The sequence below is a fragment of the Xenopus laevis genome, chromosome 1L (genome assembly GCF_017654675.1).
Source record: "Xenopus laevis strain J_2021 chromosome 1L, Xenopus_laevis_v10.1, whole genome shotgun sequence".
In the NCBI taxonomy this organism is placed as follows: domain Eukaryota; kingdom Metazoa; phylum Chordata; class Amphibia; order Anura; family Pipidae; genus Xenopus; species Xenopus laevis.
In genome coordinates, this window is record NC_054371.1 from 124167778 (window position 1) to 124183778 (window position 16001).

Below are 16001 nucleotides of genomic sequence, written 5' to 3' on the forward strand. Positions count from 1 at the left end.
ATTTCAGCTGAGAAAATCTGCTTTCGTGTTTGACACGCCTGGGATGTGAATGGCTGATAGCTGAGCAGAGTTGGTTTCTTCCCAAGCTAAGATCTGTTGGGACTTTGCTAGAGCTGCTGCGCTGCGTGTCCCTCCTTTACATTTATGTAATCTACTGTTGTGGCGTTGATGGAACTGTGTGCAACACAGCTTTGTTGAAAGTCAAGAAAGCGGGGTCACATGACAAGGCCTCCCATTTGGACACCCTTCTAGCTGAGGATATAGCTACTAGAAATACGACCCCTTTCATGTTAGCCATGTGTCGGAGATTGAATCCAGGGGTTCGAAGGGTGGTTCAAGAAGAGCATCTAGCACAAGGTTAAGGTCCCAACCCGGGACCAGTTGGCGGAAGGGAGGAACCAGGTGAGCCACTTCCTGTATGAATGTTCCAACGGAGTCGTCCAGCGCCAGTCGTGCTTGACTGAGACCTGAAAGTACCGAAACTTGGAACTTGATGGAACTGAGTTTGAGTCCGAGCTGAACACCCTGCTGAAAAAAACATTAGCACCCGTGGAATGTCAAGTTGCAGGAATGGTACATGGGATTCTCTGCACCAATTCCACACCCTATGATAGGATTTAGATGAAGTAGGCTTACAAGCCTTGATCATAGTTTCTATAACCTTCTTGGAAAGTCCCTTGCATCTCGAAATGGCAGCTTCAACAGCCATCCCGTCAAAACGAAGAGTCACGGGTTGTGATGGCCAATGGGTCCCTGTAGTAGAAGATCCCGCCTGGGGTAAGTCAGATCTGTGGTTCTACTGACATTTACTGCAGGTCCTAAAACCAGGTCCTCCAAGGCCAGTTTGGTGCTACCACTATCACTGTAATGGTGCCTTGTCTGATCTTGGGAACTCGAGGTAGCACTGGAAGGGGTGGGAATATGTAGGCTAGATTGAAGTGCCATTTTTGGGTCATGGCATCTACCCAGGCCGCCCTTGGATCTCTGGATCTTCCAAACTTTGGCACCTTTCAGTTGGTTTTGGATGCCATCAGATCCATCTGAAGGATACCCCAATGACACACAAGTTCCTGGAAGGCTTCTGGGTGAAGTTCCCATTCCCCTGGGTCTAGTTGATTTCAGCTGAGAAAATCTGCTTTCGTGTTTGACATGCCTGGGATGTGAATGGCTGATAGCTGAGCAGAGTTGGTTTCTGCCCAAGCTAAGATCTGTTGGGACTTTGCTAGAGCTGCTGCGCTGCGTGTCCCGCCTTGGCGATTTATGTAATCTACTGTTGTGGCGTTGTCACGCTGAACACAGATGGCCTTTGCTCTTAGTCCGCGAGACCAGTCGTTGAGAGCCAATCGCACTGCTGTAGTTCTAGTAAGTTTATGGGAAGTCCGGATTCCTCTGGAGATCAAACTCCCTGTGCGACCAGGTCTTGCCATGTGGCCCCCCAGCCCTGTAGGCTGGCATCTGTGGTTACCACCGTCCAGGTCGGTGTTGCCCAGGACTGTCCCTTGGCTAGTGTGGCCGGTAATAGCCACCAGTGAAGAGCGTCCTTCAGTCTTTGAGTCAGACAGAACATCCTTGAATCCTTTGAGAATCCTCCGTTGAAGGAGGATCTGTGCAAATGGCACCGCTTCTATGGATGACACCAGTGTTCCCAAGACTTTTATTGCCTGGTGAATTGTGGGTATCTGGGTGTGCATCGGTAATTGAACTTGCTCCCAGATATTGTCTTGTTTTTCCTGGGGAAGGGACACAGACTAACAAGGTGTTGAACTCCAGGCCTAAGAATGTCATTAGATGGTTTGGATGAGGATTGGATTTTTCCCAATTGATGATCCAACCTAATTCCTGGAGTAATGACGATGCCCGTTGGAAGGTCCCTCTCGGTCTGAACTACTGTTCTTGCCTTTATCAGCAGATCGTCTAGGTAGGGCATCACTGTTATCTCCTGGAGTCTTCGTGTTGCCGCAGCTACTGCCATCAGTTTCGTAAAGACCCTGGGAGCTGATGACAGACCAAATGAATCCAGATCCGTGTGGAGAGGTATTACGCTTGGGAAAGTGGCTGGTTTGTCCACTAAAAATTTTTCCATGTCTTGAGGACGTGGGTGAGCGAGCCCTGGATTGTTCACAGATGCTTCTGGCAGAATGCCTAGGCTTCCGGTAGTGTGCTTAGATAGGCACGCACCTTTTCTTCTGGTGAGAAAGAGGGGGTGGTGCCACTTCCCGCTTGTGCTAAGGAAAATGGCGCCCGGACTGCCCCCTAGTACCCTTCTGGGTTTCCAGGTAGCTGCAGTCCTCCCCACTTGCCTTCCCTGCTCGATGCTGACCCGCTCGGCTGCCGGGACAATTAACCAAACAACACTGACTGGAGCAGTTCTAAGTGCTGCGGGTCAGGTGGGACGGGCGTGGAAACCAACAGCACTGTGTCTTTTCAATTTTTCCGGTCTGGGCTCTCCTCCCTGGCTTGCGTGGGGGGAAGGTGGGTTTTTGCGGGTGCGATGGATAGAGTAGCCATAGTCCTCCTACTCACCCCACTGTCTCACCGGCCATGCCATCTGCATCCACCTGTGGCAGAAGGAAATGCCTTGATGGATTGTATAGCCGAGGCTAGGTTATTTCCCCGGTGAGATATCCCGCAAAGTGGGTTACCGCAGGTGGGTTTAGGCAGTCCTGACCCCGGGTGTCAGTGCTTATCACTAACTGAAAGTTCCTCATCTGTCTCACTAGAGACCTATTAGGCTCCAACCTCTTAGGAGCAGGACACTTGAAAAACTGAATGTAGGAGGAGCTTGGTGTAGGGTAAGCCGGAATGGACTGGCATATGCCCTTTTCAAATTAGCATCAAGTGTCCTGCCTCCTAGAGGATGGAGCTTAACCCCATACATTCCGTGTCTCGATTTAGGCAACAGAGAAAACATTTCTATTCATAATCAAATTCTTATCCAAAGAATACATCATGCTCTGTAATGTAAACAACAGATTTATTTTTCTGTTTCTTTGACATCACAAAAAAGCTGCAAACGGTAATAATCTAAGTCATGAACGTATGCTTCAGTTTTGTAGCATTGCAGAGAGCAGTAGGCTCTCCTACACAGCAGCTTTATAAACATTTAGTCCACATTTTACAAAAATGGTAAGAATTATTCCCATTTAAAAATGTTTTTAGTTTACTATGTTCATACCTGGTTTGTATACATTGAAAGCAGAGCCTTGTTAAATTCAATAGCCTGAAGCTGTTTCTTACACAGTTTGTGCTCCACTCCTTCTGCATTTATAAGTTTCACCTTTTTCTTTGAGTCAAAGACATTTTGGTCCTAAACGAAATAAAAGTCCAATAAAAATGCTATGTGCCTATTCTATACATTACATAAAAAACAAAGCCACAAAAGGCAGGAAGTATATAACGCAACAAGAAAGGAGTCTTGGTCATAGTCACCAAAATTTGAATTTGTTAATTTTAACTTGATTTTAAGGTTTAAATTTTGCCTAGGTCAACCCCAATTGACTTTTACTTCAACAGCTTTTAGATGCAGAATTTTCATATTTCAGTTATTTAAAAAATAAATCAAGTTGATAAATCAAACCCTTAGTATTTTGCAGTGATCTAAACACCTAAGGGACTAATAAATATATACTGTACTCTATCGATCAGTGAGAAATTCAATAAACCTGATTTTGCCAAAGCCCTTAAAAGACCGAAGTGACAACCATAGATTTTGCATTTCCAGGTTATTACATGTTAACTAATGCAGGATAATGCTTTGTTGTCTAGTCACAATGCCATTTATTTAACATTTTAAAAATAAAGCATGCAGAGAATGCTAAGAGGAGATGCTAGTTAGGCAGTTGGGTTGTACACATTTAACAATTGTTTTGGGTAATTGATTTTGGGCTCTGTCAATACATCTGTTAGTTTACCAACATCATAGGGGGGTCTACAATGTCTTGCAATAAAGAATAGACATAGGTTACTTCTGTGTTAACATGGTAGCAAGAACAGGGGTTACATGCCCTTCACCCACATTAGCTCTGTGCCTCCCTGTGTCTTTTCTTTACCTCTCACTACTAAACATAAAACCTACTCTTATATCTGCAGGATAGATATAAAAGTAATGGGATTCAGAAGGTGTAGATAGTTACAATAAAAAAAGGATACAGCCCACAATACCCAATGACAGGCTGGAAAACCATACTTACCGGTAAACATTATTATTTAGGACAAAGCCAGGTGCATCACTAATGTTCACATAATCAAAGTAGTTCAGAACTATATATACCTTGTTAACAGTGATGATATTGCTGGCTACAACAGCCAACAAACCAACATCAGTAGGCCTAAAAGAAACAGAATGGAAATGAATGTAGAAGGGATAGTTAAATATTCATAAAAACAAAGTTTGACTTTAAAAAAGCCTTACTTTAACTTAATGATTTGGTTGTAGAGTTGTAGAGCATCATCTGTATTGCCTTGGAGCTGCATGGCATAGGCCATCTGACCATGAATTATAGCTAGTTCTGCCTCTATATCTTCTTCAGTTAAATCCTAAAAACATAGGATACATCATACAAATTTAACAAGAAAAGTGTTAAATCTTGAGATCTGAGGAATTACAATAGCCAAGATTATGCAAGAACATTCAGTGGCTGAAGAATTTTGGTTCATATCACCATCAAGACATAGGAATAAATAGAGATCTAAATGGAGAAATATTAGTAAAATGTATATCATAGTTTGCAAGCTGTACCACATGATGCTTGCAGTGAAATAAACGCTTAGAAGAATTTTATTTGATTTCTTTAAAACCTACAAAAAAAAATGGAAACATTATTTCAGTCCAAACTTGAAATAGAGATTAGAAATACTTACAGCATCTTCTGAAATGGACTGTCGACAAAGTTCGACAGAAGAGAAAACATAATTATGTTAATACAGTAAGCACAATAATGCAGATGGGTAGCTACTGAAATGAAGTACATTTGGCCTTTCTACCATAGCTAAAGTAACTTACTGCTGTTTGCCATATTAGTCAAACTACAGAATGCTAATGTAACGCTCTTGTGCTTAGCGTAGTCATTTTCAGGATTTTCTTCTCCAGTTGCTGTGGCCTACAATATTAGGAACATTAAACACCTGAAACCCTGTAGGACAAATAGTTGGTTAAGTGATCGGACTTTCATGTGGTATCTCATGATAAGAGACTCTGGTTCGATTCCCTGTAGCAACTCCTCGGACCCTGGATAGATCAATTAGTCTACTGCTGCTCCAGTATACTTCGTGTGCCTATTATGCTTGCTTACGGTAACCGATTTGGGTACCATGCCAGAAAAGTGCTATGTAAAGAAATAAGACATTTTGTGTGCAGTGATCTCGCGTTGTGTGACCTACATGTCCACAAGTGCAGAATTTTGTGAAAGCATGGACAGAAGCAGATGCTTTCATATTCAGCCATACAAGTAGCCAATTATGAAAAACACATACTCTAATCCCCCCCCCCATAACCCCTATCTGAAGATTAAGTCTCTACAGTGCATCTTAGTATCTGTAATGCCCCTTAAAGGAAAACTATACCCCCCAAACAATGTGGGTCTCTATAAAAAGATATTGCATAAAACAGCTCATATGAAAAATCCTGCTTCATGTAAATAAACCATTTTCATAATAATATACTTTTCTAGTAGTATGTGCCATTGGGTAATCATAAATAGAAAATTGCCATTTTAAAAAATAAGGGCCGCCCCCTGGGATCGTAGGATTCACTGTACTCACAAACATACCAACAAACCATACATTTTAGGTCACATGAGCCAATTAGCAGACAGAGTTGTGTCTTTTGCTTCCACACTTCTTCCTGTTACAGTTAGAGTTGTAGTATTTCTGGTCAGGTGATCTCTGAGGCAGCACAAAGACCATCACTAAATGGTGGCTCAAGGCAAGAGATGTAAAAGGGCAATATTTACTTAAATATATATTCCAGTTTGGTAAGATTCTTTAATATGCCACTTAATATAATATGAACTATCTGTTGCTTAAGTGTTCATTTGGGGGGTATAGTTTTCCTTTAAATAGGTGCCTACTGCTCATGCCTTATTGATTTCCATTGGAGCAGAGGCAGGAAGAACGTCCAGTAGGCATATCTTTGAGGTCTTCAGTCAGATAGAGTAGGAGTAGTCCGAAAGCAAAAGGGGAGGCGTTTCACACTAGACAAGGAAGTCACTAAATAACTGTTTTTCCATATTGTTGACTACTAACTACTGGGATGTATATTCATTAAACTGTGTCAGATGTACTGCAGCAGCTATGAAAGCAAACTGGTAGGCTTAGATGGAACTTTGGTAACCAACGGACTGTGGATATCAACGTCATTGATGCCCAATGTTTTTTAATAATTACTTTACTAATTATCGGTGTATAAAAAAAATAGGGATGCACCGAATCCACTATTTTGGATTCGGCCGAACCCCCGAATCCTTCATGAAAGATTTTGCTGAATACCAAACCAAATCCTAATTTGCATATGCAAATTAGGGGTGGGGAGGGGAAAACATTTTTTACTTCCTTGTTTTGTTACAAAAAGTCACGCGATTTCTCTCCCTGTCCCTAATTTGCATATGCAAATTAGGATTCGGATCGGCCAGGCAGAAGGATTAGGTCGAATCCAAATCCTGCTGAAAAAGGCCGAATCCTGTTTTCGGTGCATCCCTAAAAAGAAACCAATGGAACTATTAGCAAGCATATTAAGTCATATCATATGTGATTTCTAAATGATTCCATAAAGATAAATACAAGTCTCAGTTCTCTATGCAACTGGCTCTATGCTTTAGCCCCTTTTGGCAGAGTCAGCATAACAAAAAATGTAAAAAAGTCAATGTGACAGCCATGAATTCAGACTGATCAAATACAGGCAAGTCAGTCTACTAGAAATGGTCAGGTTATTAGATTTATGTTTCCATTGTTAAATACATGGTCATTCTAGCTGTAATGCATGCCCATGCTTGCAGGAAAAATAGTTGTAAACTTACAAGAAACAAAATAAAAACTTTACCAAGAAAAAACAAAAATCATACCTTCGGCTTCTCGCAGTTTTGTCATTCCTTCACACAGTTGGCCCTGGCCTATCAATGTGCAGGCAGAATTATAGCACAGTTCATATGTGGTCTCCTGAATGCCAAAGTCCTCCTGTAGAGGTAAAATGAAAACCCTATGAGAAAATTGAATGAGTAGGGGACACAAAGTGCTACTGTACTTTTTTTCATGTCACAATCCTGAAACTAGCTTCAGGGGTTCAATACTTTATTCAAAAATGTTAAACCAAAAAAGCAACAGATCGCAACACGTATAGAGTATGCCCAAAATCACTTCTTTCTCAAACACTGTGGCTCCAGTATAATGGGTACCAATTTTAGAGTTGGACCGCCAACATTTAAAATTTATTGTTGTTGGGCGTTCATCATTTGAACCATACATAGTTTGCAGCATTAGTTTAAGAAGATAACATTAAGACTATAGAGATAAAATCAGATGACCTACACTGACCATATGAAAGAATTAATCAATTATAGACTGAAAAATAAAATAGTTTTCCATGCAAATTTGAGGCTTTTTGGGGTGTGTGGATAAAAGCTGAAGGACTGAACTGATTTGGTATCACACATCAGGAATTACTTCCTACCTAATTTCTTCAACTTCTCTTTCTCTTCTTTTCTATTTTTCCTGAGACCATTTTCCCATGCGGTAATACATAAATAAAACAAAAAGAAAATTCCAACTTACTGGAGCATTTTTTCCCAGATACTCATTGCTGCTAACACAGCAGACAAGTTTGTCTTTCTCTCTTCATCATAATCATCCTGAGAATTTCGAATTATATCTCGATACACAGATAAACAATCACAGTACCTTTCCAATCTATATAACTTAAATAAAAAAAAAAACATAGGTCTTGGAATCCAAGCTGTGGCAACATGAAAAGTAATGAATAATGCCAATTCATGAAAACACACAAACAAAAATAAGGTATAGTATGAATACTTACTACTTGTCCATGGAGCTCTTGCAATTTTTCTGACTTTTGGGGAGCCCCTTCAATGGTTTTTAATGCAGTTTCAATTCGGTTTAACCTGTACTCACAGTACGCTTTTTCAAATGCTATAACATCACTGCAAGGAGAAAAAAAAAAAAGGATCAGTGTTGCCCCCTCCCTACTGTTGAGTATCTTGTTTGGTTAGGATCTTTGGGCCACTACCGATAAGGCTGATGTTCTGCTAATCACCTGTGCCGCGGCGAGGAAAGCTTTGCAGATATAGTCATTCGCTTCTTTTATTTGCGAAGCCCATTATGTGAGTTCATGACGCTGGTGCAGTGATTCTCTTTATGGGTAAAAAGGTCCCCTGCTATTTGTCTGTAATGTCTTCTAATGTACTTGTAAAGTGTAATCATGTCCCCTCAATAGTAGTGTTTCTGAAGCAAACAGCAGTTTTACCAGTGCAGGGCACTACTGCATTATATTTGTAATACTTTAAAAAATTTTTTTGATGTTACTGTTCCCTTAAGTTAAGTCTCTGCATTGAGCTCTCTTTAGTATAGAACTAGAAATAGTGCTGTCCAACTTCTGTGGTACCGAGGGTCAGAATTTATTTGGCCTATGTGGTGGAGGGCCGATAATGGAAGCCAGTGTTGACCACTCTCTGTTTTTCAACCACACCCAGGTTACCACAAACACTTTTAAATGAACAGCAACATGAAAAAAATTAAAGTGTTTTAAAGTATGAAAATATTATGTACTGTTGCTCTGTGCTGGTAAAACTAATCTGTTTGCTTCAGAAACACTACTATAGTTCATATAAACAAGCTGCTGTGTAGCAATGGTGGAAATTGAAAAAAAGGCTATATGGCACAGGTTAAATAGTGGATAACAGATAATACCATTATTTTCTATGGAGTTTATCTGCTGCGTAACCGGAGTCTTTTCTCCTTGAATGGCTGCCCCCATTGCTACACAGCAGCTTATTTATATAAACAATAGTAGAGTTTCTGAAGCAAACACCACAGTTTTACCAGTGCAGAGCAACACTGCATTATATTTTTTATTACTTTAAAACACTTTCATGTTTTGATGTTTCTGTTCCTTTAAGTCCATATTCACATTAATGGTAGTTGCACACCAAAAAAAACAAATGGTTGGTGCTCACTGCAGGCGATTCACTCATATGAAAAATAAATTAAGTCATATTAAAACACCCTTAAAGCCATATGCCTCTTCCTTCCCTGTGGAAAACACAGCAACCCCCCAAGCACATGATTAAACAACAAATTCCAAATGCTAACAAACCCTACGAGGCTCACGTACCTCAGGGAGCATAGAGCAGACGGAGTATGGCACTCATAGGGAACATAGGGCAGGCAGAGTATGGCATACACAGGGTACATAGAGCAGGCAGAGTATGGCACACACAGGGAGCATAGGGCAGGCAGAGTATTTCACACACAGGGAGCATAGGGCAGGCAGAGTATGGCACACACAGGGAGCATAGGGCAGGCAGAGTATGGCGCACACAGGGAGCATAGGGCAGGCAGAGTATGGCACACACAGGGAGCATAGGGCAGGCAGAGTATGGCACATGCAGGGAGCATAGGGCAGGCAGAGTATGGCACACGCAGGGAGCATAGGGCAGGCAGAGTATGGCACACGCAGGAACCATAGGGCAGGCAGAGTATGGCACACACAGGGAACAAAGGGCAGACACGAAGCATTGGGAAGGCAGAATAGAGCAGGAGACAAGGAAACCTATCAGAACCACTGTAAGAAGAACAGTTCATACTGTGCTACATACGACATAATGCTGGTGCCACTCTAGCTGTTTGTGAACAATGTGGGCACTTTCAGTCTAGGTCTGAGATGTGAACAATGCAGAGGGGTTACAGGTGTGAACAATGCAGTCTGAATCAATGCAGAGGCCACTTAATCCAAGTTCTGATATCTTTTAAATCTTAAGGTGGCCATACATGGAGAGATCCGCTCGTTTGGCAATGTCGCCAAACGAGCAGATCTCCCTCCGATATGCCCACCTTGAGGTGGGCAATATTGGGCTGATCCGATCGTGGGCCCTAGGGCCCAACGATCGGATCCTAGCGAACGGGCGGTCGGATCGCGGGACCGCATTAACGAACAGATGGGATTTTTAGTCCCATCCGATCGAGATCTGGCAGACTTTCGGCCAGATCTCGATCGGGGAAGCCCGTCGGGGGCCCCCATACACGGGCCAATAAGCTGCCGACTCGGTCTGTCGGCAGCTTTTATCGGCCCGTGTATGGCCACCTTCACACAAGGTAAGTAGTCACAGCAGACTTTCATGTGGGAGCCATACAAGGAGGGTAAAGTATTGTAGTGATGTACCTTGTTATAACTTTAGAATTACTGTGGATTACATTGAGGGCCTCTTTTCCATTCTGGATAAGACAAACTACCTTGCAATGAAGAGCCGTGACATCATCCTTTGTCACCTGCAATACTGAAATCAGAAAGTTAGTTATATTTATAATAACTGAAAAATAGTCAACAAAATGTGTTTCTATAAACTGATCAATGCACCAGTGCCTAAAAGCATCCAGTTAACATTTTATTTAGGCATCACTTTCACAAAAGAAAACATGACACTGCTATTCCAACTGGATATTCCAACAAGACAATGACCCTAAATACACTTCAAAATCTACAAAGGCATTTATGCAGAGGAAGAAGTACAATATTCTGGAGTCCCCCAACTTGAATATCATCAAAAATCTATGTGATGATTTGAATCAGGCTGTCCATGCTCGGCAGCCATCAAATTTAACTGAACTGGAGAGATTTTGTATGGAGGAATGGTCAAAAATACTGCCATCCAGAATCCAGACACTTATCAAAGGCTATAGGAGGTGTCTAGATGCTGTTGCATTTGCAAAAGGAGGCTCAACTAATTATTGATGCAATATCTCTGTTGGGGTTCCCAAATTTATGCACCTGTCTAATTTTATTATGCATATTTTCCGTTAATCCAATAAACTTTATGTCATTGCTGAAATACTACAGTTTCCATAAGGCATGCTATATATTAAAAGGAAGTTGCCACTGTGAAAGCTCAGCCAATAATAAATAAAACTCCAAAGAATTAAGAATTTAGCAGATGGTTCTTGTTTATTAAGTTTATTATTATTTAACTATTAATTTATTATTTAATAACTAAATTCATAATTAGCTACCACAAGCTACTTGTATGCCATACTCTCTCAATATCGCTGCATAAATATGACCTTAAACAATATTTCATGCAGGCCCTATAACAAGATAATGAGTACCCAATTTAACAAACAAGTCAAGAATATAATGATAATAATAATGGTGAATTTATTGAGGAAAATTACCCTAAGTTATAGATTTGTGTGTGGCAAACATATGTGAATCTCATGGATTCTCAGTTCACTTTAAGGAGAAGGAAAGGTTAAAACTAAGTAAGTCTTTATCAGAAAGGTCCACCTAAATATACCAGTAAACCCTCAAAGTAGTGCTGCTCGGAGTCCTCTGTCAAAAGAAACACTGCATTTATTTCCTTCTATTGTGTACACATGGGCTTCTGTATCAGACTTCCTGCCGCAGCTTAAACCTCCTCGCCCCGGATGTGAGCATACTCAGTTTGCTCCTCTTCCCCTCCCTCTCCCTTCTCTGCTGTAATCTGAGCCCAGAGCTATAAGTGAGCAGGGAGAGTCTCAGGCAGGAAGTGATGTCACACCAAGCTAATACTGCAGCTGCTATCCTAACAAACAGAGAGCTTCTAGAGCTTTTTACTCAGGTATGGTAAAACATTCTACAGAATAAATATAGCATTCTATTCTAGCTTGCACTATTGCAGCTAATCTATTGGCAATACAATTGCTTTCCTTCTGCTTTAAAGGGAAATTAGAGTCAAGTATTTTAATAAATGGGAAGATAACCAGTTGTGATATTGGTTGGCCCTGTCAGAAACTTGGCTCTTAACTATCCAAGTGTGAGCTTACCAACACAGGTTTATGGAACTGAATTCTGAGGGCCTCCAAAAAAACAGATATTGATGCACACCAGTCTGTAAAAGGTTACAAAACTATAACTACAATTACAACTTATAGCCTTTGGATAAGCCAAAGGACTATCGGATGAATGTTCTGTGGGCAGATAAGTCCAAAAGACAACATTGTGTTGACCATAACATACTACTTTGCAGTCTCTGGACCAGGACGGCTTGTTATTAATAGTACCACTAAATTCTGCAGGAAAATATCAGGAGGTCCATCCTTGAACTAAAGAGAAAGTGGCTCATGCAGTAAAAACAACACTAAACAAGGCGATCCGCCAAATAAGAGTAGGAAGTAAGGAACAACAGGCTAACATTTTTCCAAGCAGCTGGGCAGGCGGGTTTTGAAAGTACAAACTAGCCAAACTAGCAGATTTTGGCTATTCTTGCCCTAATGTGCCAAGCCTGTGTCTTCCAATGCATGTTGGGTAATGGAGTTTTTGTTTAACAATTTGCCAACTGGCAAGTTTAATGTACAACTACAATACCCAGCATGCAATGGGACTGACTAGTGTAGTCAGTTGGGAGTTACCAGATTTTGGGTTCTGTACCCCAGTCTCCCCTCCCTCTTAAGCATTCTCCCATTTTCCAGTGACTTTCCTCAATTTCAGACAATTTTGGGGCACAAATCTGCAGGCCACCAAAATGTCTAGAGGTTGAGCAGTTTTACCAATATTTATTGAAGTTGTATATGTATTAGGGCCTTATAGGACCCCTATACCTCCTGGGCCCCACTCTGTAGTTATGCCCTTGTGACGGGCAAATCTGTCCCATTATGCATCATGAAAAATTTGAAAAAGGTGTATTTTCCCATATATTTATTTTTTAGACTTTTTTTTGCACATATTGTGCTATTTTTGGGCTACGTTTGAAGTGCCTCTTGGCAGGTTTTGGGCTGTTTTTTTTATAGCGGACTTTGGCTGGTTTTGAAAATTAGACCTGGCAATCCTGTTGCAGATATTGCTTTCCAAGGGGACACACTGGTTACCGAAAGGTTTACATTATTTTGCCACACACACAAATATGTCCCAAAATGTGGTCTCCATGATCCCCTTTAATAAGGTATAGTTTCTGCCTACAAATTACAATAAGCAACTTAATTTGAAGGAGATTGTCAGTTCTTCACCAAACGGTGGGTTCTCGGGTGTCATCCGAAATAAAGGCTAAATAAAATTCCACGCACATCGAACTGTATTCTGCTTCCTTTCAGCAAGTCCATACACATATGAAAGCACCCACACCATATGTATTTCAGCATTTAGTGTCCCCGTTACACAAACTCAAAATTAAATGAATTGTTGATGCCTTAGCCCTGAACAAACCTTGTTCTGCTGTGAGTTAGAACCACATCGAATTAATTGTATAGTAAATCAGTAACCCCATCCTACTCCAAGCTCTACATCCTAATCGGACACTAAAAAACCCACAGCCAAAGCCAAGTCGCTCTAAGTTTTGTTCAGCGATTTCGAGGCTCTAGTAAAATCTCCGTTCTGACCGGCTTTATTTACTTCACCCCACAAAGTTGCCACAGGAGGCGAAGCCCCACCACCAGGATTCGCCATTTCTTTCTCCCAAAATAAACTAGAACGCCGGGCAGCCGCTACATCCCAGTTTTATAAGAGGCGGTGGGTGACGTCAAAAACACGTGAACGTCTCCATCACGTGACATTCGGCGCATATTCGGCGCCTTCTTCAAATGGTGATTACTCAGGATTGCCTGGAGAAGAATGCTGTCATAGTGGTCCATGGGGTGAGTATGGGTTGCGCTGGGTAGCATTACGGGTTTTATCTCGGGGCAGGGTTTTATTCAGTTCTTCCCTTAGAGGAATACGGGGGCACTTGAGATTGACTGTTAATATGATGTTGAGAGTGACATTCTGAGACAACTTGCAATTGGTTTTCATTTTTTATTATTTCTGGAGTTTGCGTTATTTATCTTTTTATTCAGCAGCTCTTCAGTTTCTGCAATTTCAGCCATCTGGTTGCTAGGGTCCAAATTACTCTAGCAACCATAGATCGATTTGAATTAGAGACTGGAATATAATTAGAAGAGGGTCTGAATAGAAAGATGAGCAATAAAAAGTAGCAATAACAATACATTGGTAGCCTTATAGAACATTTGTTTTTATCTGGGGGTCAGTGACTCCAATTAGGGGGCTATTGGAGCCTACTTATGTGTGGCGTGTTTTAAAAATTGGGGGTAGGGGTGCTGATGAGTTTTGAGGTGTGTGGATTTTTTTTGAAGGGGAGGGTGTTGACTTTTTTGTGTACTTTTGGGACATTTTCAGGTGAAGTTGGGTTGACGTGCTGCAAAATTTTGAGCTATGGGGAAGAGTTTTGGAGTGCGCTGAGGTTTTTGGTGTGTTAGATAATTTTGGGGTAGGTTTTTTTGTGCATAGAAATTTTTTTTAATCATTCTTGGTGCTGTTTTGCCAAAGTGCTTTTTTTTTTTTTGCAGAATTTTGAGGTGAAATTGGGTGTCATATGGGGGGCATAAGTATTTAGATGACTCATACACACATTTACACACTTTTTAGAGCTATTGTATACACAAACACTTTTTAAAACATTTTATTTAGTTCTTTATTTTATCGATTTGACTTTTTTTTTTCTCCCCCTAAAAATTGTTGCTTTCACAGTGTGGTGATTGGATCAAGTATTCTGACAGCTGTCAGATCAGTTTTGTTTTTTTTGTTATTTCATTGATTTGCCTAATTGATTTTTGTTAAGGTTTCATGCATGCATTGTTGTTCCTTACTTTTGTAGCTTGGAGTAGAAAGACATAATAACCCATTTTAGATTTATCAGAATGTATAATATATGGTTTTTGGGGGGTGCCTTCCAAAAATATGTTTTTCAGGGGTCACCATAATTTTTTGTAGCTATTGCCCCAGATAAAACTGGTAGTGTTTATAAATTAGGGTAAATGTAAACTATCAAATAAGTATGCGCAAGATGCGCCCCCAGGAAATGCCCCTAAAACGAGAGAGTACAAAATGTTCAAAAAGCGGCTGGCACTGAGTGCAAATGAATATGTGAAATTCTGATGGCACTTTAAAGGGTTAAAACCTATTTAGTGTTTGCTGGTGTAATTAGGTGCCTAGTATAAGAAAGTATTTCCATAAGTAACAAAGATGCAGTTGCAGCGGCTGTTAGCACCTTAAGGGCAATGGCACACACAGCTACGAGTAGCAGCTACTTGTCTCAGCTACAAAATAGACAGTTATGATAACTGGCGTTGCTAAGATGCTTTGTGTGTTTTAGCAGTGGTAATTCTCAGCATTGTCTATGGCACGGTATTTTTTTTGGGCATTTTGTAGCCACAACAAGTAGATGCTTGTGGACCATGTGTTCTTACCCTAATGCTTTTGCACACAGGGACATTAGTCTCCTGTTAAATCTTCGCTACCATGAGTGACTAATCTCCCTGAAATGCCTTTCCACCGGCAGTAAAGTGAGTCACCAATGGAAAGGCATGCCTAAGTCTCTGAATGTATGTGTGATATAATAAATAAATAGAAATATATATGAGCAACTGGCAACCTGGTTTGTGGAATAAATACATATTTATAACTACTTGGGATCTTATAAACTCACTGTAGTCCTGGAGATCAGGCATGTTTCAGGGGCTGCTGCCGCCTGAGGCAGCAGCCTCAATGCCGCCCCTCCTCCTGCTCCGCTCTTCTAACTACCAGCGTCGGAGCGGGTGGAGGAGGGGCCGCATCGTTAGTGCAGTGAGTGCTATTGCGCTCGCTGCGCTAGAAGAGCCGAATTTCGGAAAAACGGAAATTCGGCTCTTAAAGTTACCAGAGGTGGCTTTTTGCCGCCCCTGGTAACTGGCCGCTCTGTGCCGCCTGAGGCAAGATTCTCACCTTGCCTCATGGCCGGAGCGGCCCTGCTGGAGATGCTGCACATGGCTAAACC

At 41.3% G+C, this 16001-nt stretch overlaps 1 protein-coding gene across 1 annotated transcript in view; it reads right to left on the reverse strand.

Annotated features, from left to right (window-relative positions):
* LOC108695328 (signal recognition particle subunit SRP72) overlaps positions 1-13639 on the reverse strand; it is a 30615-nt gene extending 16976 nt beyond the window's left edge. The window contains 10 exon segments of the mRNA XM_041584521.1: positions 3176-3202; positions 4076-4083; positions 4191-4328; positions 4412-4536; positions 4606-4688; positions 7059-7192; positions 7765-7907; positions 8027-8150; positions 10388-10502; positions 13573-13639. Coding sequence (XP_041440455.1) covers positions 3176-3202; positions 4076-4083; positions 4191-4328; positions 4412-4536; positions 4606-4688; positions 7059-7192; positions 7765-7907; positions 8027-8150; positions 10388-10502; positions 13573-13639 — 964 coding nt within the window.
* Positions 13640-16001: the final 2362 nt, after the last annotated feature.